The sequence below is a fragment of the Scyliorhinus torazame genome, chromosome 14, assembly GCF_047496885.1.
Source record: "Scyliorhinus torazame isolate Kashiwa2021f chromosome 14, sScyTor2.1, whole genome shotgun sequence".
In the NCBI taxonomy this organism is placed as follows: domain Eukaryota; kingdom Metazoa; phylum Chordata; class Chondrichthyes; order Carcharhiniformes; family Scyliorhinidae; genus Scyliorhinus; species Scyliorhinus torazame.
In genome coordinates this window covers 53,205,410-53,229,736 of record NC_092720.1, presented here as the reverse complement: position 1 = coordinate 53,229,736, position 24,327 = coordinate 53,205,410, and the positions used below count along the sequence as shown (strand labels likewise).

Genomic DNA, 24,327 nt, shown 5'->3' with positions numbered 1-24,327 from the left:
TATGACCCACACGCTTCCGGGTCTTTATCCCGTTTTAATATCAGCGAAATGGTAGCCTGTGACATCGTCGGGGGTAGCGTCCCTCTGTCCCTCACCTCGTTAAATACCCTAGTCAGCACCGGCCCCACTATCTCTGAGAACGTTTTGTGGAACTCCACTGGGTATCCATCCGGCCCCGGGGATTTACCCGCCTTCAAGCATGGCCTTCAAGCCCCCCAGTACTTCCTCAGCTCTGATCGGAGCCCCCAGTCTGTCTACCAGCCCCCTACCCACTTTTGGGAAGGTCAGTCCGTCTAAGAAACGCTTCATCTCCTCCGGCTCCCCAGGGGGTTCTGTGGTATAGAGCTTGCTGTAAAACTCCCGAAACACCCTGTTCAGCCCTGACGGGTCAACCACTCTGTTCCCCATACCGTGCACTACCCTGCCTATTTCTCTGGCCGCCTCCTTCCTCCTGAGTTGCTGCGCAAACATTCTACTAGCTTTCTCCCCATACTCATAGACCACACCCTTTGCCTTCCCGAGTTGTTCCACTGCCTTGCTCGTGGACAACACTCACAACTCGGCCTGCAGTCTCTGTCTATCTCTAAGTATGTCCTCCCTCGAGGCCTCTGCATATTCCCTATTCGTCCGGTGGATCTCCTTGACCAGTCTGCCCATCTCCGCTCTGTCTGTTCTATCTCTGTGGGCCCGAATTGAAAACAGCTCCCCCCTTACCACCGCCTTCAGCGCCTCCCACAGGGTCGCTGCTGAGACTTCCTGTGTCATTAACCTGCAGGTAGTCCTGCATGCACTTCCGCAGTCTCTCGCACACCCCCTCCTGCGCTAGCAATCCTACGTCCAACCTCCATTGCAGGCGCTGGTAGCTCCCTTTGCAGACCTGCGGATCAACCCAGTGTGTGGCATGATCCAAGATGGTGATCGCCGAGTACTCCGTATTTTTTACCCCGCCTACACAGTCCCTGCTCATGATAAAAAAATCGATTCTAGAGTATACTTTATGAACATGCGAGTAGAACGAATATTCCCTTCCCGTCAGCCGTCTGGCTCTCCATGGCTCATGATTACATCCGCCTTTAGAGCCCGCAAATGCGCGAACACACGCGCCCTGACTGGCCTGTTTGGTCCTCACATTCCCGGTGATCAGCCTGGTTGGAGGGCACCTGCTCCTCCCCCCCGGGTGTATTTGTTAAGATAAGGGGGTAGTAAGGAAGTATTGTAGCATAATCCAACCTTTCCTGTTTCATTTTTTTTTGTTGTTGTTAAAACTAATTAGCATTCCTGTGACTCTGTTCCGCCACATTTTCCAAACAATAAAGTAAAAATTACAGGGCTGTATTCTCCATTTCTGAGACAAGTGTTGACGCCGGAGCAGAATTGGTGGAGTTCCACGACAGCAAAACTGGCGCCGCACCTGGACCGATTCTGCTACTGTTGAGGCGCTCCCCCCGGCCCGCGATCTAATCATGCGTCTTGTCTTGTCTCGCAGGACCTGGAGCCTGGAGATGGGCTGGCCCATCTGGTGCCCTCAACCAGACCTCCCCTCACCCCCCCCACCCCAGTGAGCCGAGCACCGATGATGAGAGCAACTCGGACGGCAGCCCTCCACGCGAGACACAGGACACTGCGGAGCTCGAGTCCGAGGATGACACGGATTTCCTGTCACTGCTGTCTCCAACACCCTCCACCATCCCAGATACACTCCCCTCGGTTGGGCACTTTAGTGAAGAGGCTCCTGGGATACTATGTGGTGTGCACCACACAGCTGAACCGGTACAGCAGGTGGAGGAAGGAACGCCCAAGGGGACGGAAGGTCAGAAGGCGGGCCGTCCCCAGGAACTAGCTCCAATCCAGTTGAGTTTCGGACTTCTGGAACTGACAGTCCCATCGATTGTGGAGATGTAATCGCAGAGCCAAGTACAGCATGAGCGGTTGTCGGCGTATCCAGCACCTGCAGGTGCAGTTGGAGCAGGCCAACCGCGTGCAGGAAAGGATGTGGTACCGACCATGCGTGCCACCCAGGCCAACACCACATGGGTGGTGCAGGCATTGGGGCGACCGTTTTGGTTATGGATCAGCATGTCCAAGGCATGGGGCATTCAGTGCAGATGCCAACCAAGGCCCAAGACAGGATTGCCACCTCCCAAGCAACCATGTGCCAGAGCCACCTGGAAATCACAGTGGCGCTTCTGAATGTGGCCTAATCACTGTAGGCCATGGCTGGGAACGACGGCAGCATTGCCCAGGCACTGGCCGACATGGCGCAGACACAGAGGGAGGCGATGATGGAGCCCGTGCCAGTGACTCCCACAGGGGAGGTACCGCAACACCACGGACTCTCCTCTCTGCCCCCCTCGCAATACCACAGACTCCCCTCCCTGCCCCCCTCATGTCCCTGGTGCATCTAGTGGGCAGTCGGCAGAACGGGGTAGCACCGCGTCACTTGGAACGCCCGAGCAGCAGCAGGCCCATCCAGACCCGGTCACCCCAGAAGACGACCGCAGGTCGCAGGGCGGGAATTGCAGCAGGCCGCCTCCACTTCTGCTGGATCATCTGGGAATTCATCTAGATGTCGCGTTGAGGCCCATAAGGCCAGAAAGTTAGACACTTGCCAAGTTGGCATGGGTGCAGGGCACAGATTAGTTATAGGGACTAGGCCGCAAATCTGTATATACATTCTCACATTAAACACCTGTTCCCACTGTTACAACTTACTTTTGTGCTCTGCCAGATTGGTGTGAGGGGTGACTGGTCTGGGCTGGCAGGCGGGGGGGGGGATGGGCAGACATTGTGGGTGGCCTGGACGTTCTCCCTGTGTCTGCGTGGGTTTCCTTCGGGTGCTCTAGTTTCCTCCCACAAGTCCCGACATGCTGTTAGGTGAATTGGACATTCTGAATTTTCCCTCATGTGTACCCAAACAGGCGCCAGAATGTGGCGACTGGGGGCTTTTCACAGTAACTTCATTGCAGTGTTAATGTAAGCCTACTTGTGACAATGAAGATTATTATCATTAATGTTAGGGCGAGTAATGTACATTAAGTTGTGAGCAGCATAACTTGAGGTTCTGAGAAGTACATGGCCTATCCACATTCTGACAGTTTAAAACTTGGTTTCATAGATAGGTGCAGGTGCAATTTGAAAATTTCAATTGTCTCACTTCTTTTCCCCTCTGTAATCCATCATTCAATACTGACCCCAAGACAACTAAAAGGAGGAATGGCAGCATAATGGTAATATCACTGAACTATTAATCCAGAAATCCAAGCTAATGCTCTGGGGACAATCCCACCAGAGCAGCCGGTGGAATTTAAATTCAATTAATTAATAATTCTGGAATGGAAAGTTAATCTCCGTAATGGTGACCAAGAAACTATCATCAATTGACATAACCCATTTGGTCCTCAAATGCTCTTCAGGGAAGGAATTCTGCCATCCTTGCCTGGCCTGTCCTACTTGTGACTCCCAGACCTACAGCAAGGCGATGAACTTTTAACTGCCTTTAAGGGCAATTTGGGATGGACACAAATGTTGGTGATGATGGTGCCCACATCACAAGCCAGAATTTTTTGCCATTACTTATATTTTAATGCCTGGCTGAACCCTGATTTTGAATTAGCTTCCGTTTCCATAGCAAATGAATGCACAGGTTCATTTCTCAGACACAGGTTCATTTCTCAGAAGTCTGATGTCACAGACAGGAAAATCAATTAAGAAACTCCTCCCCCAGAAACCTAACATTGAGCTCTTATTTCATGTAGGAACAGACGTAAAATCAAGAACCTTTCTTAGAAGCAACAATGCTCAAGTGCAAAGCTACAGATGAAGGGATCAAAGTTGTGAAGTCACTGGTACATGAAGCCCGGTAGTACAGAATTTGAGCAGAAAAAAATAAATATGTTGTTGAAGCTTTTCATCCTGCAGTCATCAGGAAAAATTCACAAGAGCACTAATTGTAAATGAAACAACAATTTATATTGCATGGAAAAAAGAATGCTGATTCATTGGCAAGTGGACTTTGATTGGTAGAGGCGTCTCATTGCCATGGAGAATGCACCAGAAAACTGTTAACGACCAAATATTTGTTGAAATTCAAACCAGACAGGTCAACTTTGGTCAAGGCACTGGCATGGGGAATACATAGAACATACAGTGCAGAAGGAAGCCATTCAGCCCATCGAGTCTGCACCGACCCACTTAAGCCCTCACTTCCACCTTATCCCCGTAACCCAATAACCCCTCCTAACCTTTTTGGACACTAAGGGTAATTTAGCATGGCCAATCCACCTAACCTGCACGGCTTTGGACTGTGGGAGGAAACCGGAGCACCCAGAGGAAACCCACACAGACACTGGGAGAACGTACAGACTCCGCACAGACAGTGACCCAGTGAGGAATCGAACCTGGGACCCTGGCGCAGTGAAGCCACAGTGCAAGCCACTTGTGCTACCATGCTGCCCAAAACTGCCCAAAAATTAACCAGAGAATGGCGGTACCCCAAGTTTTTGTTTAGAGAATGTCCAGTTGCTTCACCATAGCATTGGGCAAGAAAAGCATGAAAGTATGTAATGAGTGAGTGATAGATCTACCATGCGGTTTCAGTAGCACTTTGCGATTACTAGAACTCAGTAGAAATTTAAGTTAAAACTTCTCAGGTGCAAATAAGAATTGTTTATTTGTCTTCTATTGATTACAATTGAAAGTCATTTAAAAGGAAATTCGAAGACAATTTGAAGCTTTCAAAGAATCACAGAAATAATCTTCTTGTTTAGGCAAACAGCTCGCAATAACTTGAGAAGTCAAAGTCTGAAAATGACAGGGAGACAGTGAATAGTTCAGATCAAAGTATAGATGATTCATGAAGAAGAGAGAAATCCAGCTAATGATCCAGCTCCAGCAAAAAATGGCCGACCGAAACTTCACAGTTATATTGTATCATCTCTGTCTTCAGCCATCTAATTACACCCCAATATAATCCTAATTAGTTTGGGTTAGACTCAAACACATCTGATTTGACGGCAAGCCGTCCATCTTTAATATGCAACATTAGTTTTAATTGTTTCGTGTCTACATACTTGTGTATGTTAAGGAATGCAATATTGTGCTTTTATCAAGACCAGTTTGAACTGATCTTTTGCTGACTTAGCTGTTATAACAATAGAGCCTTCATGTTATTGTGTCGTTGCTATTGTGGCCATCTGGGATGGCCACTTCCCGACTACAAGATGGACACTGCGTAAAGATTGCAGGGAAAATGGACAATGCTGAGAAAACAAGCAGGTTCAGAGCTTGTCTGTATATTGGAGCCGCAGCTCCAGACAAGACCAAAACTGTAGGCCCATTAACATACTAATGGCCCATCTCTGGGAACAAAAGAGTAACATTTAAGTAACCGATACTAAGGCAGACACCCTGGCGTCAGAGGAGACCGAAACAAAGCAGGACAACGTCCACCTAGGACACGCCCAGCCATCAGGGCACCCACCCCTTTATTGGATGAAATCAGTAGGAATGATCAAGAAACGGCCCAATTGATTGGGGCCAAGTTCAAGGCCCGCCCAAAAGAGAACGAAGCCCCTTTGGGTATAAGAAGGAGCCCCCTTCTCTTGGAATCGTTCTCTTGGACCCGGCTCTCACCGAGGAGAGACCTGTCCACCAGCTGCACCAGAAGCAAGTAAGTCCAAGGTCAACGCATGCTACCAGACAACCTTAGCTGTTCCCCTGTACCAGTTCGACCCCAGCAGCCTCAGAACCGAACAACGGCCATTGTTCCTCTGACTGAGTGGGCGCCCGAAGCTAAGTATAGGCTTTAGCAGTAGCGATAGTTTAGTCTGTAGAGTTTTGTGCATGAGTATATTTAACTGTGTGTGTAAATAAATAAGCATTGACTTTGAACTAACTAACTGGTGTATCGAGTCTTTGATCAGTATTCGGTTTTGAACCTTGTGGCGGTATCGAAAGATACCTGACGACTCTAGAGCAAACGTAATTAGAATTAAAGAAGGCGACCATATTGACCGCCATATTCAGAGCCAACCAAAGAGAGCAACACTATGCTGTTGCTATAGAGCCTGACCTGTCCTTGGACACTGTCTTGAAAAATGTATTCATTAGTTCAGTTAAAAAGTTTGTTTTAATCTCTACTGCTTTTGCATGTATCAGGTTCTTTTTGTGTTTCTGTTGTTTTATGTTGTACTGCCTTGCTCGAATAATGGAACTTAGTAAAATGAATTATGCTGTGTTATGCTGTATGTTTTGACCTGAGATTATGAGAGTGTTGAAATTAATATTTATCCTAAATAGCTATCTTTTACCTATCAGGTGTGTTAGGAAATAGTTGACTTCTACAGTGAGTTAAGAATCACACCACATGCCGTGATTACCGTATGCTGTGGTAAATGTAAGAGCTTAAGGATCTTACTGTCATGCCATAGGAATACGTCCGTCAAAATTAAATCATTATGCCAGTTTGCAAAGTTCTATTTCTGCCATTCCATGCAGCAATCTGCTATTCCAGCATTCAGAATAATTTTCCACATCTTACCTGCTATGAAAAAAGGTCTATGAACTTTGGGGAAGAAAATCCCTGTGACAAATTACCAGCCAATAGACTTAACTATGATGCCTTGATGTAATTTTGATGTTAGAAACTTACCAGTATATAAAGGCTTGATCGAAAGTATAGTCTATAAAGGCTTGGTCGAAATTTATCATTTTAATGTCAAGATTTATACTTTTGAAACTTCCGTCATGTTCTAATTTCCTATAGGAAGTAGATGGATGTTAACATTTATTGGCAAGAGATATAATTTGAAAAAGAAAACTCGATGAAATAAAATTAAGCAACTAACTTAAGTTATATAATTTGTAAAATGATATTTGTTCTCATGTATTACAAGCCAGTGTTGACGAGATGCATGGAGGGCCTAACATTGCTATGTTTTCACTGAAGTACGCAGAAATAATGAAATTAGACTCCAATTCCTGTTTAAATGAAAAAAATCATATCACTAGCTCTCTACAATACAATAAAACTAAGATTGTCACTGAGTTATGCAAATTACATTAATGTCAAAAATTAAAACAGCAGTCGGTGTGGTTACTTTTGTGTTTATCACTAGTTAATGTGTGAAGTGTCATTTTAAAAATAATCCACATAGCTGAAGGGAGATCTTGTGACGCAGTGGGTAGCACCTCAGCCTCTGAGCCAGGCGTTTCAGTTTCGAGTCTCACCCCAGCACCTAATGGCCATGAAAGGTGCATTCACGATACAGCCAACAGGTTGAATATCAACCTGCGAAATCCTTTCAAAACACGCCAGTGGCAAGGGTTGGGTGGGAGACTCCTATATGCTTTGATGTGGAGTGACGCCCCTCAAGCTATAAGCCGCCAGCTGTCTCGGGCGGGGGAGAACCCCACTATGGGACCTTTTTTTTCATAGAATTTACAGTGCAGAAGGAGGCCATTCGGCCCATCAAGTCTGCACCGGCTCTTGGAAAGAGCACCCTACCCAAGGTCCACACCTCCACCCTATCCCCATAACCCAGGGACCCCACCCTACACTAAGGGCAATTTTGGACACTATGGGCAATTTAGCATGACCAGTCCACCTAACCCGCACATCTTTGGACTGTGGGAGGAAACCGGAGCACCCGGAGGAAACCCACGCAGACACGGGGAGGATGTGCAGACTCTGCACAGACAGTGACCCAAGCTGGAATCGAACCTGGGACCCTGGAGCTGTGAAGCATTTGTGCTATCCACAATGCTACCGTGCTGCCCCTTTTTTCTTTTTTTTCAAAAAGCAACTCCCCCTCCTCTTCTATCTTTCCTATAGCATCTGTATCCCGGAACATTGAGCTGCCAGACCTGATGAAAGTCTGCCTCGTGAAGCAAGAGAAACAAAAAACAGACGGGATGTTCCACTTCGCCAGCAGCGCACCCACACCTGCGGGTTTCCCAACGGCGTGGGGTGACTACAATGGGAAACTCTATTGGCTGACTGTGGGAATGGAGAATCCCGCTGCCGGCGGGGGCGCTGGAAAACATGGCTGACGGGATGGAGAATCCCGCTATTTCACCCTCCCCCTTTGACAGTCATCCAGACTTCAGACGTTAACTCCCTTCTCTCTCCACAGATGCTGTCAGACCTGCTGTGATTGTCCGGTATTTTTTGTTTTTCTTTCGGATTCCAGCACCCGCAGTAATTTGCTTTTATTTGACCTTCCTCTGGCTCTAATTCCTCCGACAGGCGAGAACGAACGGCCTGATTGACAGCTGCTCTCAACTCAACTGCCCTGCACGTGAGGGGCGGTTGAGTTGGGTTGGTGCGGGGAGGGGGCTGTGGGAAGGTTGGGGTGGGGGCGGGGCCGGGGAGAAGGTGGGGGTGGGGTGGGGGAAGGTGGGGGCGGGGGCTCCTCTCTGTCACGCCCCCCCCTCTCCTCCCCTCCCCACCATTACTCAGCGCGGCTCCGCCCTCCTCGGGAACGCACCAATCGCGGGATGGGGAAACAAAGGAAGTTTCGCGACTGCAATCTGGTGTACGGCAAACTCTGGAGATGACGTTGTAACGTGTAGTCCTCACCGAGAATACCGACAAGGGAGGTGGAAAGGATGTTAATGCTGGAATGTAATTACATATATATGTATATATGTTAAAGGTAACCCGCCTTTCTGTTTAAGAAAAATGGTAAGTGGTTGAATTCCTTTGACCTTGATTTTTACTCTGGTTAATTAGTCTCTGATTAAAGATTGCACAACGTCCTCACACTCCCAACTGCACAGGACTGAGTGATGTCTGCATTAAAACAGTTTCCAAATTTGTACTGTTACTGAGCCTTTGCTTTCACGGCTTTTGGGCGAGAACAGTTGATGTGTTTTGTTTTATTCACTGCTCTTGGTTATGTGTGTGATCAAGCTCTTGGACAGAGCAATATTTTGAAAACCTGATGTTAGAACAGAGGTAATGTCAGCAGCGATTCATTTTTGAAATGCTTGTTTGTGATTTCCAAAAGTAGGTGTTTTTTTTTGTTGAAAAGCAAATCGACATTAATGGTTCCCAACCTGTGATACTGCAGGTGGTCTGTGTTTTTTGTGAATGGTGATACTATCTGGGACATAGAACATAGAAAAATACAGCACAGAACAGGCCCTTCGGCCCACGATGTTGTGCCGAACCTTTGTCCTAGATTAATCATAGATTATCATTGATTTACAGTGCAGATGCAGAAGGAGGCCATTCGGCCCATTGAGTCTGCACCGGCTCTTGGAAAGAGCACCCTACCCAAAGTCAACACCTCCACCCAACACTAAGGGCAATTTTGGACACTAAGGGCAATTTATCATGGCCAATCCACCTAACCTGCACATCTTTGGACTGTGGGAGGAAACTGGAGCACCTGGAGGAAACCCACGCAGACACGGGGAGGATGTGCAGACTCCACACAGACAGTGACCCAAGCCGGAATCGAACCTGGGACCCTGGAGCTGTGAAGCAATTGTGCTATCCACAATGCTACCATGCTGCCCTTAAGAACAAATAAATCGACACTATATCATTCTACCGTGATCCATGTACCTATCCAATAGCTGCTTGAAGGTCCCTAATGTTTCCGACTCAACTACTTCCACAGGCAGTGCATTCCATGCCCCCACTACTCTCTGGGTAAAGAACCTACCTCTGACATCCCCCCTATATCTTCCACCATTCACCTTAAATTTATGTCCCCTTGTAATGGTTTGTTCCACCCGGGGAAAAAGTCTCTGACTATCTACTCTATCTATTCCCCTGATCATCTTATAAACCTCTATCAAGTCACCCCTCATCCTTCTCCGTTCTAATGAGAAAAGGCCTAGCACCCTCAACCTTTCCTCGTAAGACCTACTCTCCATTCCAGGCAACATCCTGGTAAATCTCCTTTGCACCTTTTCCAAAGCTTCCACATCCTTCCTAAAATGAGGCGACCGGAACTGTACACAGTACTCCAAATGTGGCCTTACCAAAGTTTTGTACAGCTGCATCATCACCTCACGGCTCTTAAATTCAATCCCTCTGTTAATGAATGGTAGCACACCATAGGCCTTCTTCACAGCTCTATCCACTTGAGTGGCAACTTTCAAAGATGTATGAACATAGAACCCAAGATCTCTCTGCTCCTCCACATTGCCAAGAACTCTACTGTTAACCCTGTATTCCGCATTCATATTTGTCCTTCCAAAATGGACAACCTCACACTTTTCAGGGTTAAACTCCATCTGCCACTTCACATCCCAGCTCTGCATCCTATCTATGTCTCTTTGCTGCCAACAACAGCCCTCCTCACTATCCACAACTCCACCAATCTTCGTATCGTCTGCAAATTTACTGACCCACCCTTCAACTCCCTCATCCAAGTCATTAATAAAAATCACAAACAGCAGAGGACCCAGAACTGATCCCTGCGGTACGCCACTGGTAACTGGGATCCAGGCTGAATATTTGCCATCCACCACCACTCTCTGACTTCTATCGGTTAGCCAGTTCGTTATCCAACTGGCCAAATTTCCCATTATCCCATGCCTCCTTACTTTCTGCAGAAGCCTACCCATGGGGAACCTTATCAAATGCCTTACTAAAATCCATGTACACTACATCCACTGCTTTACCTTCATCCACATGCTTGGTCACCTCCTCAAAGAATTCAATAAGACTTGTAAGGCAAGACCTACCCCTCACAAATCCGTGCTGACTATCCCTAATCAAGCAGTGTCTTTCCAGATGCTCAGAAATCCTATCCTTCAGTACCCTTTCCATGACTTTGCCTACCACCGAAGTAAGACTAACTGGCCTGTAATTCCCAGGGTTATCCCTATTCCCTTTTTTGAACAGGGGCACGACATTCGCCACTCTCCAATCCCCTGGTACCACCCCTGTTGACAGTGAGGACGAAAGGATCATTGCCAACGGCTCTGCAATTTCATCTCTTGCTTCCCATAGAATCCTTGGATATATCCCGTCAGGCCCGGGGGACTTGTCTATCCTCAAGTTTTTCAAAATGCCCAACACATCTTCCTTCCTAACAAGTATTTCCTCGAGCTTACCAGTCTGTTTCACACTGTCCTCTCCAACAATATGGCCTCTCTCATTTGTAAATACAGAAGAAAAGTACTCGTTCAAGACCTCTCCTATCTCTTCAGATTCAATACACAATCTCCCGCTACTGTCCTTGATCGGACCTACCCTCGCTCTAGTCATTCTCATATTTCTCGCATATGTGTAAAAGGCCTTGGGGTTTTCCTTGATCCTACCCGCCAAAGATTGTTCATGCCCTCTCTTAGCTCTCCTAATCCCTTTCTTCAGTTCCTTCCTGGCTATCTTGTATCCCTCCCAACGCCCTGTCTGAACCTTATTTGCTCAGCCTTACATAAGTCTCCTTTTTCCTCTTAACAAGACATTCAACCTCTCTTGTCAACCATGGTTCCCTTACTTGATCATCTCTTCCCTGCCTGACAGGGACATACATATCAAGGACACGTAGTACCTGTTCCTTGAACAAGTTCCACATAGTGAATGAAATGAAATGAAAATCGTTTATTGTCACAAGTAGCCTTCAAATGAAGTTACTGTGAAAAGCTCCTAGTCGCCACATTCCGGCGCCTGTTCGGGTAGGCTGGTATGGGAATTAAACAGTTCTGCTGGCCTGCCTTGGTCTGCTTTAAAAGCCAGCGATTTAGCCCTGTGCTAAACCAGCCCCAATAGTCATACTCTCAGAATAATACCTTGCAGCCAATGACAAGATGTTGCTTAACTAGTCTGTGAGATAGCTTCCCCAGATATTCAGTAAGGAGGACTTTGCAGGGTCGACAGGGCAGGGTTTGCCATTGTCGCTTCTGGTGCCTGGTTCGATGCCGGGTGGTCTGTCTGGTTTCATTCCTTTTTTCGTAGAGGTTGAATACAACTGAATGGCTTGCTAGGGCACTTGGCTTGCTAGGGCAGTTAAGAGTCAACCACATTGCTCTGGTTTGCAGTCTTATGTAGGCCAGACCAGATAAGATTGGCAGATTTCCTTCCCTAAAGGACATTAGTGAACCAGATGGGTTTTTACGGTGATCAACAATGGTTCCATGGTCATCATCAGACTTTTTATTCTAGATATTTTATTGAGTTTAAATTCCATTACCTGCCATGGTGGGATTCAAACCTGGGTCCCCAGATCATTATCCTGGGTCTCTGGATTACTAGTCCAGCGACAGTACCACTATGCAACCGCCTCCCCTGTTTGGCTAGGAGGAACAAGTTTCCGTGTCAATGATGCCTGATGCCTTGAGACTTCATAACATTTGGAATCAAATGAGGACTCCCTGGCCTACTACTGTGTCACCATCTCTGGTATGTCTGACCGGCCAATGGGAGAGGACATATCCAGGGAGTTGGTGCAGGAGTCTGGGAAATTAGCAGAAGATTATGAATCCCAACTGTGGCTATGTCACACTGTTATTTCCTGTTAGTGAGGAAGACTTTGCAAGGTGTGTCTAAGTACAGAGTGTGTCTAAGTTAATACCCGATAGTCTGTTGATTTTATTCTTGTTAGACTTTTTCATCGCTCTTCCACTAAACTTAGTAGCTTGCCAGGCCATTTCAGAGGGAATAAGGGTCAACCACATTGCTGTGGATCTGGAGTTGCATATAGGTCAGGCCAATAGTGAACCAGATGGATTTTTTAAATGACAAATGGCCACTGTTACTTATACTAGCCTTTTTATCTGTGATTTATTTAATCAACTGAATTTAAATTCCTCAGCTGGTGTGGTGGGATGATTTACAAATGTGGCGGTCCATTTACAGAGTTCATAAAAATATGAATAGGTACACAAATAATCTAAAAGGCAAACTGAATTGTGTCCTTTTAGAGGACTAAAGGAATTAGAAGTCATGCCTCAGTTATTCAAAGCCCTGGTTAGACCACACCTGGTTGGTTTAGGGGCTGGTTTAGCACAGAGGGCTAAACAGCTGGCTTGTAATGCAGAACCAGGCCAGCAGAGCGGGTTCAATACCAGCCTCCCTGAACAGGCACCGGAATGTGGTGACTAGGGGCTTTTCACAGTAACTTCATTGAAGCCTACTTGTGACACTAAGCGATTATTATTATTATTATTATTATTATTATTATTATTATTATTATTATTATTATTATTATTACCTGGATACTATCAGCAAATCTGGCCACCGCACACGAGGAATGGTATATTGGATTTGGAGGGGTGCAATGTAAATTTACCAGAATGATACCTGTACTCCCAATTGTTAAATTACATAGAGCGAGGGCACTGCTACCTCATGACGCTGAGGACCCGGGTCCAATCCCCGCCCCGGGTCACCATCCTTGTGGAATTTGCACGTTTTCCCAGTGTCTGCATGGGTCTCACCCACACAACTCACAGATGTGCAGAGTAGGTGGATTGGCCACGCTAGATTGCCCCTCAATTGCAATAAAAATAATTAGGTACTCTTATGAGTAACTATGGTTTTATTCTCTGGAATTTAGGCAGTTAAGGGGTAGTTTCAGTTGACCGTTTCAAGATAACAGGGGAACAGCTCGAGTGGAGAGAGGGAGAGAACTTATTTTTGTTAGTTTGTTATTTCCATCTAGTCTTGGACTAGGTGGATTAATTTAGAGCCGTTCAGGAGCAAAATTTGGAAACGCTTTGCACATAGGGTGGTAGAAGGTTGGAAATCTCTTCTGTAAACAGAATTGATGTCAGATCAGTTCATTTTAAAACTGCGATTGATGGATTTTTGGCTTGATCTCGGATCAGCCATGATCTCATCGACTGACAGAACAGGCTTGAGTGGCTTCATGGTTTCTGTTGCCAATTAGCAAACATTTTAGAACAATACGCACCAATCGAGATAACTACATAAGTTTAAATCCTAACTTGGTTAAAATATAAAATGTGTCATAGAATCACAGAATCCCTACAATGCAGAAGGAGGCCATTCAGCCCATCAAATCTGCACTGACCCTCTTAAAAAGTGTGCTCTCACCCAAGCTCACTCCCCTGCCCTATCCCAATTAACCCCTTAACCTGAACTACGCATTTTGTTTGGAAACCAAAGGCCAATTTATCATGGCCAATCCACCTAACCTGCACATCTTTGGACTGTGGGAGGAAACCGGAGCACCCGGAAGAAACCCATGCAGACATGGGGAGAAAGTACAGCTCCACGCAGACAGTCACCCAAGGCCAAAATTGAACCTGGGTCCCTAGTGCTGTGAGGCAGCAGTGCTAACTATTCTGCCACCCAATGTGTAATAATATATGCTCTTTTTTCATTTCAAGGCGAGCACGATGATAGCAGTCGGTCTGACAGTTGCTGCTGCAGCATTTGCAGGTTTGTACTGAAAGACAACTAGGCATAATATTGAGGTACTTGACCACCTGCTTTCTCAATTCTATACATGTAACTGACATTTGCAAATATGCACATTTTATCCCATGGCTATGTTGTCAGCTTATTATGAGTAGAAATATTTATTTTGTGGATATGGATTTTGCACACTTCACTCCTTTATTAATAGAGTTCATACCAAGTCAGGCTGCTCATACATACCACATAGTTCACTTCATTTTCTATACTCTGAAATGCAACTCCAATCTGGTACCGTTTTCTGAGTCAAACAAAGGCTTATGTTATTTAAAATTAGAATTGCTTAGTTTTATGCATCCGCTGAATTGACACCGCCCGATTTGTAGAATCTTGCACAGGATGTTTTACGGCCAAGAACAGTCTGGGTCAGAATAAAACCCACAATCCAATAACAGATTTTTATTGCAAGTAACAAACGGTAATGATGATTCCCAGCATTCAAAAATCTTTCATTTTTAGGTTCAGTTATAAAGATCGCTTGAATGAGGTACCAGTTAGGCAATTGGCATTGGTAAAATTATACAGTAATAAAGTCAATATTTTCATGGGGTGGCATTAGAAAAATGTTAATTTAATTAATTTAAATGGTTTACTTTGGATAAAATATAAGAACTAGGAGCAGGAGTGGGCAATTGAGCCCCTCGGAGCCTGCTCAGCTGATCTGGGTCTCAACTCTACTTTCCCGCCCGTTCTCCATAACCCTTCACCCCATTGCCAATTTAAAAATTTGTCTATCTCCTCAAATTTACTCACTGTTCCAGTATCCACCGCACCCTGGGATAGTGAATTCCACAGATTCATGGCCCTTGACAGAAGTAATTCCTCCTCTATTTAAGTCTGCTACTCATCTTAAATCTATGACCTTTCAATCTAGATTACCCCACAAGAGGAAACGGCCTCTCTACACCCATTTTGTCAATACCTATCTTATATGCCTCAATTAGATCTCCTCTTATTTTTCTGAACTTGACAGAGTATAGGCCTAAACTGCTCAATCAATCTCTCTCAAGACAAACCCCTCATCTCTGGAATCAATCTAGTGAACCACCTCCAATGCAATTTCATTCCTTCTCCAGTAAGATGACCAAAACTGTTCACAATACTCCAGGTGCGGTCTCACTAATGCCTTGTACAGTTGCAACAACACTTCACGACTTTTATACTCTATTCCTTCAGCAATAAATGCCAAAAACCTGAGATTCACACATGAGGACACCCAGATCCCGATGCACTTTGAAGTTTTTCTCCATTTAGATAATAAGTTGCCTCTTTATTTTTCCGACCAAAATGGATAACTTCACATTTATCGATGTTAAGGGCTGGTTTAGCACAGTGGGCTAAACAGATGGCTTGTAATGCAGAACAATGCCAGCAGCGCGGGTTCAATTCCCGTACCGGCCTTCCCGAACAGGCGCCAGAATGTGGCAACGAAGGGCTTTTCACAGTAACTTCATTGAAGCCTACTTGTGACAATAAATGATTATTATTATTACTACTAAACTTCATCTGCCAAATTTTGGCCCATTAACCTAACCTATCCATATCGATTTGTTGCATTATTGCAACTTACTATTCCACCTATTTTAGGCTAATATGCAAATTTGGCTGCAGTACCTTCTATCCCTACATCCAAGTCATTAATATAGATTGTAATAGTTGGGGCCCAAGGGCGGAACCCTGTGGCATCCCACTAGTTACAACTTGCCAATGAGAAAAAGACCCATTTAACCTGACTCTCTGCCGCCTGTCGGTTAGCCAATCTTCTATCCAAGCTAATAAAATACCCCGAACCCCATGTGATCCTACCTTGTGTATTAACCTCTTGTGTGGCACCTTATTAAATGCCTTCTGAAAGTCCAAATACACTGTAGCTAATGGATCCCCATTATCCACTTTGCTTGTTACACATCTTCGAAAAATTCTAGCAAATTAGTAAAACACTATTTAGCCTTCATAAAACTATGCTGACTATGATGGATTGCATTCAGGCCAAATGTCTTGTTTTAGTTCCTTAATAATGGATTCTAACAATTTCCCAATGACAGATGTTAAACGAACTGGTCTTCAGTTTCCTACTTTCTGTCTCCTTTTTTGAATAAGGGCATTTATATTCGCATTTTTCCAATCCACTGGAACCTTTCCCGCAACCAAGGAATTTTTGAATATAATGAATGGATCCACCATCTCTGCTGCCATTTCCTTTAAGACCCTAGAATGTAGGCCATCAGGCCCTGGAGACTTGTCGTCTTTCAATCCCAATAGTTTGCTCACTTTTTCCATTTTCCTCCCTTTCTATTGCCACTGCATTACCTGTTACTATTGAGATGGAACTAGTGTCCTCCACTGTGCAAACTGAGGCAAAATAAGACCATAAGATATACGAGCAGAATTAGGCCATTCTGCCCATCGTCCCTGCTCCGCCATTCGATCATGCGTAATCTGTTCCTCATCCCCATTTTCCTGCCTTGTCCCCATGACCCCTGATCCCCTTATTAATCAAGAACACCAGATTTGTGCTTGTGGTGCTGTTACCTACAGGGCTACAGCCCAAGAGCTGGAAGTTGGAATTAGATAGAACATAAGAACTAGGAGCAGGTGAAGGCAATTTAACCTCTCTTGCCTGCTCCACCGTTCAATACAATCATGGCTGACCTCATCGTGGCCTCATCTCCACCATCCTGCCCGTTCTCATTAACCGTTCAGCGCATTACTAATTACAAATCTTGTCTAACTTCTCAAATGTACTCCACTGTCCCAGCATCCACTGCATTCTGGGGGTAGCGAATACTGATTTAGTGTCTCCAACATATCTGTATTCTCCACAATTAGCTACCCAGTCTCATCCTCCAAGGGATCAACATTCACTTTAGCTATCTCCTTCCCTGTTATATACTTAGAGAAGCTTTTGCTATCTATCCCTTTTTATATTTTGTGCTAATTTTCTTTTCTTTCATAAGTTACCTTTGCTCTTTTTATTACTAAATTAGTAACCCTAAGTCTCTAGCCTGCCATTGCCCTTTGCAATACAGGATGCCTTCGTTTTTGTCTTTGTTATCTTTAACTTCCATGCTTAGCCCTGGATATTTTTCCCCCTCTTACTTATTCCTCTGTGGAGTATATTTTAGTTGGGAGGAATTGAATAGCTCCTTAAACATCTGCCATTGCTCATCAACTGTCCTACCTTTTAGTCTTCCTGCCCAATCCACTTGGGCCAAATCTGTTCTCATGCCTATGTAATTATCTTTGTTTAACGCCAGAACACGAGTGTTGGACTCCAGTTTCTCGCATTCAAACTCAATTTGAATTTCTAGCATGCTATGATCACTCTTCCCTAGGGGATCCTTAACTATGAGATCATTAATTAATCCCTCCTCTTGCACAATACCAAATCCAGAATAGCTAGCTTCCTGGTTGGTTCCACAACATATTGCTTCAAGAAGCAAAATCTAAATACGTTCAACGAACTCTCCTCGAGGCTACCCTTGCCAATTTGATTAATCCAGTCTATATGCATATTACAATCATCCATGATTATTGCCGTACCTCTCTTCCAAGCCCACAGTATAAACTGTGCCCCACTGCGGAACTATTGTTTGGGGACCTATAGATTACTCCCAACAGGGACTTCTTTCTCTTGCTGTTTCTTATTTCTACCAAGACTAATTCCACATCTTGATCTCCAGTGCCGATATAATTTCTCACTGCAGCACTGATCTCTTCCTTGACTAACAAAACTCACCACATCCTTTTCTTTCCTCTCTATCCTTCTGAAATACCGAGTACCCTTGGATATTAAACCCCCTGATTGGTCTACTTGTAACCATGTCTCTAATTGCCAACAAATCATCCCCCTTTGTCTCTATTTGCACTGTTAACTCATTAATTTTATTCCAAATGCTTCATGCATTCAGATACAAAACCTTTAAGTTGTTCTATTATCAAATTCTCGTACTCTTGTATAATTCATTGGTGCAATATGACATTCGGTCCCTCCTTTATTTTCTGGTAACAATCGGCTTCATCATTAACTTGCACCCCTACGTTTTCCTTTCAACTTTAATTTTCGAAATGTTCTACTTTTCCGTGCAAATAACCCACTCCCCCTCCCCACTATTTAGTTTAAAGCCCCATCTACATCCCTCGTCTTTGGGACTCTTGATCCTTGCCACAGACCACAGAGAACAGTGTCTAACCCCTTAACTATACCAGCCCCGATTTATACCATTAGCCACAGGAGCAAAATTAGGCCATTTGGCTCATCGAGTCTGCTCCGCCATGCAGTCATGGCTGACATTTTTTCATCCCCATTCTCCCCATAACCCCTGATCCCCTTATTAATCTAGAACCTATCTATCTTTGTTTTAAAGACATTCAGTGACTTGAACCCACAGCCTTCTGCGGCAAAGAGTTCCACAGATTCACCATCCTCTGGCTGAAGAAATTCCTTCTCACCACCGTTTTAAAGGATCATCCCTTCAGTCTGAGGCTGTGCCCTCGAGTTCTAGTTTTTCCTATTCGTGGAAACATCCTCTCCACTCTCTGCCTCTTAGCATCCTGTAAGTTTCAATAAGATCTCCCCTCATCCTTCTAAACTCCTCAACAAGTACAGACCCAGAGTCTTCAGCTGCTCCTCATATGACAAGCTCTTCATTCCAGAGATCATTCTTGTGAACCTCCTCTGGACTCTTTCAAAGCCTGCACATCCTCCCTCAGATACGGGGCCAAAAGCTGCTCACAATACTCCAAATGGGGTCTGACCAGAGCCTTATACAGCCTCAGAAGTACATACCCTGTCGACATGAATGCTAACATTGCCTTCCTAACTGCCGACTAAACCTGCACGTTAACCTTAAGAGAATCTTGAACTAGGATTCCTAAATCCTTTCCTGCTTCTGATTTCCTAAGCCTTTCCCATTTAGAAAATAGTCTCTGCCTTCATTTCTCCTTCCAAAGTGCAGAACCTCACACTTTTCCACATTGTATTCCATCTGCCTCTTCTTTGCCCACTCTCCTAACATTTCCAAATCCTTCTGCGACCTCCTTGCTTCCTAAATACTACCTGTCCCTCTGCATGTTTAGTGATTAGCACTGTTGCTTCACAGCACCTGGGTCCCAGGTTCGATTCCCGCCTTGGGTCGTTTTTTGTGGGGAGTCTGCATGTTCTCCCTGTTTGACATCTATTTTTAAACTCCTGGGCTGTTATCAGTGCATCTGTGGCAATACAGTAGTCATGTAGTGCCCCTGATCGCCTAATGATACCTCCTGAGAGACTACCTCTTTATTACTAGCATATTTCAGTTGATGTGACCAGTCTATGTTCTCATCGGAACATTGATGCCTCTGATAGCCTGTTCTATGCTTATTCCTGTTTTTTAAATTTAATTAGCCGCATTATTCTCTTTTAATTGCCCTGTTTTCCAACAGTTATCTTTATCTGCAAGTCTTAATAATTTCTTGTGTATTTAATTTCACATTTGGTGTTGCCTGTGTACATAGATATTCTTGGGATTACAGGGTAGCCATATTCTAACAGGTAATATTTCCAATTAAACATTTTTCCTAATAAGCAACTAGTGATTATACTGGCAGGCTATTTATTCATTGTTTTTCTTCTTCCCTTTTAGGCCGCTATGTTGTTAAAGCTATGAAGCATATGGAGCCGGCTTTGAAACAAACCATTCAAAACCTGCCCAAGTCGGTTAGTTTCTGCCTTGCTGTTCAATTGATAACTTACTTAAAAACTATTTTTATTCATCTAGATATCCCCCTTGGCTTTATATCTTCCTGACTTGCACATGTACAAGATACAAATTCTTGAAGGTCATACAATTTCCAAATTAATCTTTGGACTTAATGGGCTCAATTCAGTGGGGTGTTTCTCGATGGCTGCGGTGCCGAGAAACACCCCGCTATTCACTTGCCTTTTTTTTGGCCTCTTGGAGGCCAAGGCCGCACTTAGTGAGTTCGCTGGCACGAACGGCTGTCCGCAGCTCGGGGCGTCATTTTGATCAGCAGCCCCGATCTTTCCTCCTCCCCACTTCAACGACCCCCCCCCCCCCCTTTCAACCCCACCAACCTTCTCCAGGACATGGAATCTCCCCTTTCCCTCTTTTCCTACACCCCTGACCCAACCCCCGGCAGTGCCAACCTGGCACCCGGGGGCCACCAGCCTGTCACCCTGGCAGTACCACCTGGGTACCCTGGCGGAGTACAAGGCTGGCAGTGCTTAGCTGCCAGGGGAGTTCCAGGAATTCAGCGTCCGGGTATTTAAATGAGCCATGAGGCTCCCGCTCGGCGAGGTTGAGATCCTGATTCCGCAGGCAGAGGGAGTCAGATGACTTGGAATCAGCCTGGCGCAGAGTCCAATTTGGAGCTCGCACGCAATTCACCGTTGCGCCCGGCTCTGCGCTGTGCGCAAGGGGTCGTTGAATCGCACCCTATATGTCTCAAAGTGATCTCTGCCCCTACGTGGAAAAGAACAGATTTTTGGGAAGATACCATGATTTGGACCAATTAAAGTTAATTTTTCCTCATGGGGCAGCACAGTGGTTAGCATAGTTGCTTCACAGCTCCAGGATCCCAGGTTCGGATCCCGGCTTGGGTCACTGTCTGTGCGGAGTCTGCACGTTCGCCTCTTGTCTGCGTAGGCTTTCTCCGGGTGCTCCGGTGTCCTCCCACCGTCCAAAGATGTGCAGGTTCGGTGGATTGGCCATGATAAATTGCCCTTGGTGTCCAAAAAGGTTGTGTGGGGTTATGGGGATAGGGTGGAGGCATGGGCTTAAGTGGGGTGCTCTTTCCAAGGGCTGGTGCAGAATCGATGGGCCGAATGGCCTCCTTCTGCACTGTAAATTCTATGATTCACCATCTGAATTAAAATTATTTGGCCGTTTTAAAGTTTTCTTTAAAAATAAAAATGCAACCAAATTTAATAGTTCCCTTTACACAGCCTTTTCTGTTGACTACAACAAGTAATGTGTAGGCCAGCATCTTGAGCAAGATAATTAGTGTACAAACATTCACAAAACCACAAGTGCAGATTCAGAATTTTCAGTGACAAAACGTCTACACTTAAACTTGAATTTCACAAATTTTACATAAATGTAAATGCTGTACATGATTTGAAGTTCACTATGATTGCAGATCTGTAGGTACACTGAAAAGCATGGCTCAAAAGGGAACAAGAAAATGTATTAGGGTTGTGGATGTTCATGAACAGGAACAACTGAACAAAATATGCATTTTTAAATTTATAAATTTATACTAAATTATGGTCTTGCTCAGAGAAAATGAGCCAACAAAATCAAAACCTTGAATTCAAGAGCAGGGCAGAGAGTAGATATTCTGCAACAAGTGGCTCATCCCCTGAAACCCTCAAAAGCTTTTCTATCACCTATTGAGCTCAAGCTAGAAGAATGATGGAACACTCTGCTATGCCATCAGGTCAGTACCATTTAGAAAGTGAATTTTCTTGATGAATTCTGACACTGGACTTAATATTCACCTTCCTGCCAGCTTTAGATACACTGCAGCAACTCACTAAGATTCCTTCATCTCCCCACAACCTTTTCAAGTGCATCAGTATATTAGAAATATCACCACCTCTAATTCTCACGCGCCATCCAAATGTTTTCATTGTTATTGGTTTAAGTTCCTCCTACTTAACACAATCAGAAAGAAGATAATAAATAGCATCCTGACGCGCATAAGTTTAGACTTGCCAGTTTTGCCGACATCCAAAGAACAAATCTAATTATTTTTTAAAATTTGATTTGAAGCATTTTCTTACAGAAGCTAATCCATGTCTTCTGCTGAAAAGGTGATTTATTATATTTGGAGTCTATTCCCCATTGCAAATTGAGATTAAGATGTTTTTAGTGTGCTAAAACTGATTTGCAGGAGCATAAAATCTAATGCCTACTATTGATCATTCCACAAGTGCATTGTTGAACTACTTCAGGTACTATTAGTTATTATAGATTTTGGATAATTGTACTTTTTGACTTCCTGCATTCACTTGCCACATATTCTTAGGTCTTGTATCAAAACAGGTGTTGCATATTACAGTGACAATGTTGCAGAACATTGATTGTCATTTCAGGCTTTCAGTGGATACTACAGGGGTGGATTTGAGGCTAAAATGACCAAGAGAGAGGCAGCTCTTGTTTTGGGAGTGAGGTAAAACATATTAATTTACAATAAAATAACCTTAATGACACAGCTACTAATGTAATGAATATCTTTTTAGTTTATTACATCCTTAAATAATCTGCAAGATATTTAAATAAGTTTATGCTGGTCTTGAACTATTTCACGTATCCCTGAGTTGTTATTAAGTAATTCATGCTGCACACTGTAATTCTATTAATGCCAAATAATACTGCTGCTGTAGCAATTCTTGGTTATTCACAGAGGTCCCAAACTAACTTGGAATCTTCATACAGTCTGCACTGGTCCAAGTATGTCCAAATGAAGTAATGCTAAAGAAGTGTGACGGTGTGTGCACACTTTTCCAAACCATCCGGGCCCACCTTAGAAGATATCCCAATACATGCATTGTTCACTTGAACCATTTTTATAGTAGCAAGTAGTCTGTCCTAACTGTCTGATTAATAAGTCACAGGGTAACTGACTATCAGATACTCAGATGTGCATGGTGTCAAATTTCATAATTTAACAAGTACTTTTATTTTAACATTCTGTCAATAGTCCTACAGCTAATAAGATTAAGATCCGAGAAGCGCACAGGAGGATCATGGTGCTTAACCACCCAGACAAAGGTGAGATCATCTGGTCAAAATTGGGTGTGCCTAATAAATGTGTTGGATTGTAGTTTTTGCTTTTAACATATTGAAGAAAATTGGTTGTTTGACAGGTGGATCGCCTTACCTTGCATCTAAAATCAATGAAGCTAAAGATTTACTGGATTCTCAGAACAAAAAGTGATCTTGCAGGAAGACGAGTTGAACCACCATTTCTTCTGTGAGGATGTATTATGGTTTTATGACATACTATTATGCTCATTTAATCATGTAACCCAGATCTATTTTAAATAAATCACCAGATGTTCAAAGATTTTTTTTTTTGTCCATTAAAGAATTGTTTTTAGAATTGGAGTTTGTGAAAATGAGCAGATTATAAGCAACATTCCCTCTAAGCTGCACAAGTGGCTTTCTCTTCGAGGCTACGCAATGCAACAAATAGACCAGTCACAGCAATGAAAAATTAGTGGGTACATGGACATAGGGCAGAAAAGACTCTCAACTGGATGTGCTCTTTCAAAATAATTTCCTGTTTAAAATAGCACATCTCCCAAATATGATGTAAAATACGATGCAAATCCTCGGCACATATATCCTCGAAGAACAATTGACTTGATAATATGAAAAGAAAAAAATGAATCACATTGGTGTAGTCCATCATTAGAGGAAAGGCAGCATATTGAAATTGCAATAAGCAGTTCTTGCAGATCCTTTTAGCCACCATCTTCACCACCAGTTTTCCCCATTGACTGAGGACCTTCACGACATGCAAAGTTTGTAACAATTGCACTGAACACGAGGTTTGTAACGTTTTTTTTTAAGTTATCTTAAATTCACTTGCCCTATTTCCTGCATTCAGAATGTCTCCTTTAAATTTTTACCAGAGAATTTTGTCTTGGGGTGACAGGAAGCTTGTGGGGTGTGATGGTGAGGTCTGCTTTCTAGATTTGCCACTCAATTCAATATACTCAATTGGTGGTTGACTTCTATTGAGAGAGAAAGACAGTTAGCGTTTCGGATTCATTACAGAACCCACGTTTGGTCGATGGCCTGTATTAAGTTAACTGATCTCAGTTGGGGCACTGCAATTGACCTTGGCACCTCAAGAGTTGGGAAGGGGACTTCCGGTTGCGGCTATGCCTAGGTAGGTTGCACGTACGGCAGCTC

At 44.2% G+C, this 24,327-nt stretch overlaps 1 protein-coding gene across 1 annotated transcript; it reads left to right on the top strand.

The window, feature by feature from the left end:
• Positions 1-8,513: 8,513 nt before the first annotated feature.
• On the top strand, positions 8,514-23,475 carry dnajc19 (DnaJ (Hsp40) homolog, subfamily C, member 19). Its single transcript, XM_072474206.1, has 6 exons — positions 8,514-8,683; positions 14,314-14,365; positions 20,026-20,099; positions 22,500-22,576; positions 23,108-23,178; positions 23,274-23,475. The coding sequence occupies exons 1-6, from the start codon at positions 8,681-8,683 to the stop codon at positions 23,342-23,344; spliced, it is 348 nt and encodes a 115-aa protein (XP_072330307.1). The 5' UTR covers positions 8,514-8,680; the 3' UTR covers positions 23,345-23,475.
• Positions 23,476-24,327: the final 852 nt, after the last annotated feature.

Bases quoted from the DNA above. Each gene is read 5' to 3' on its own strand.
- dnajc19 (XM_072474206.1), top strand. The intron at 20,100-22,499 runs GTTAGTTTCTGC...TTGTCATTTCAG, and splicing joins TTCAAAACCTGCCCAAGTCG to GCTTTCAGTGGATACTACAG. The intron at 23,179-23,273 runs GTGAGATCATCT...GTTGTTTGACAG, and splicing joins GCTTAACCACCCAGACAAAG to GTGGATCGCCTTACCTTGCA.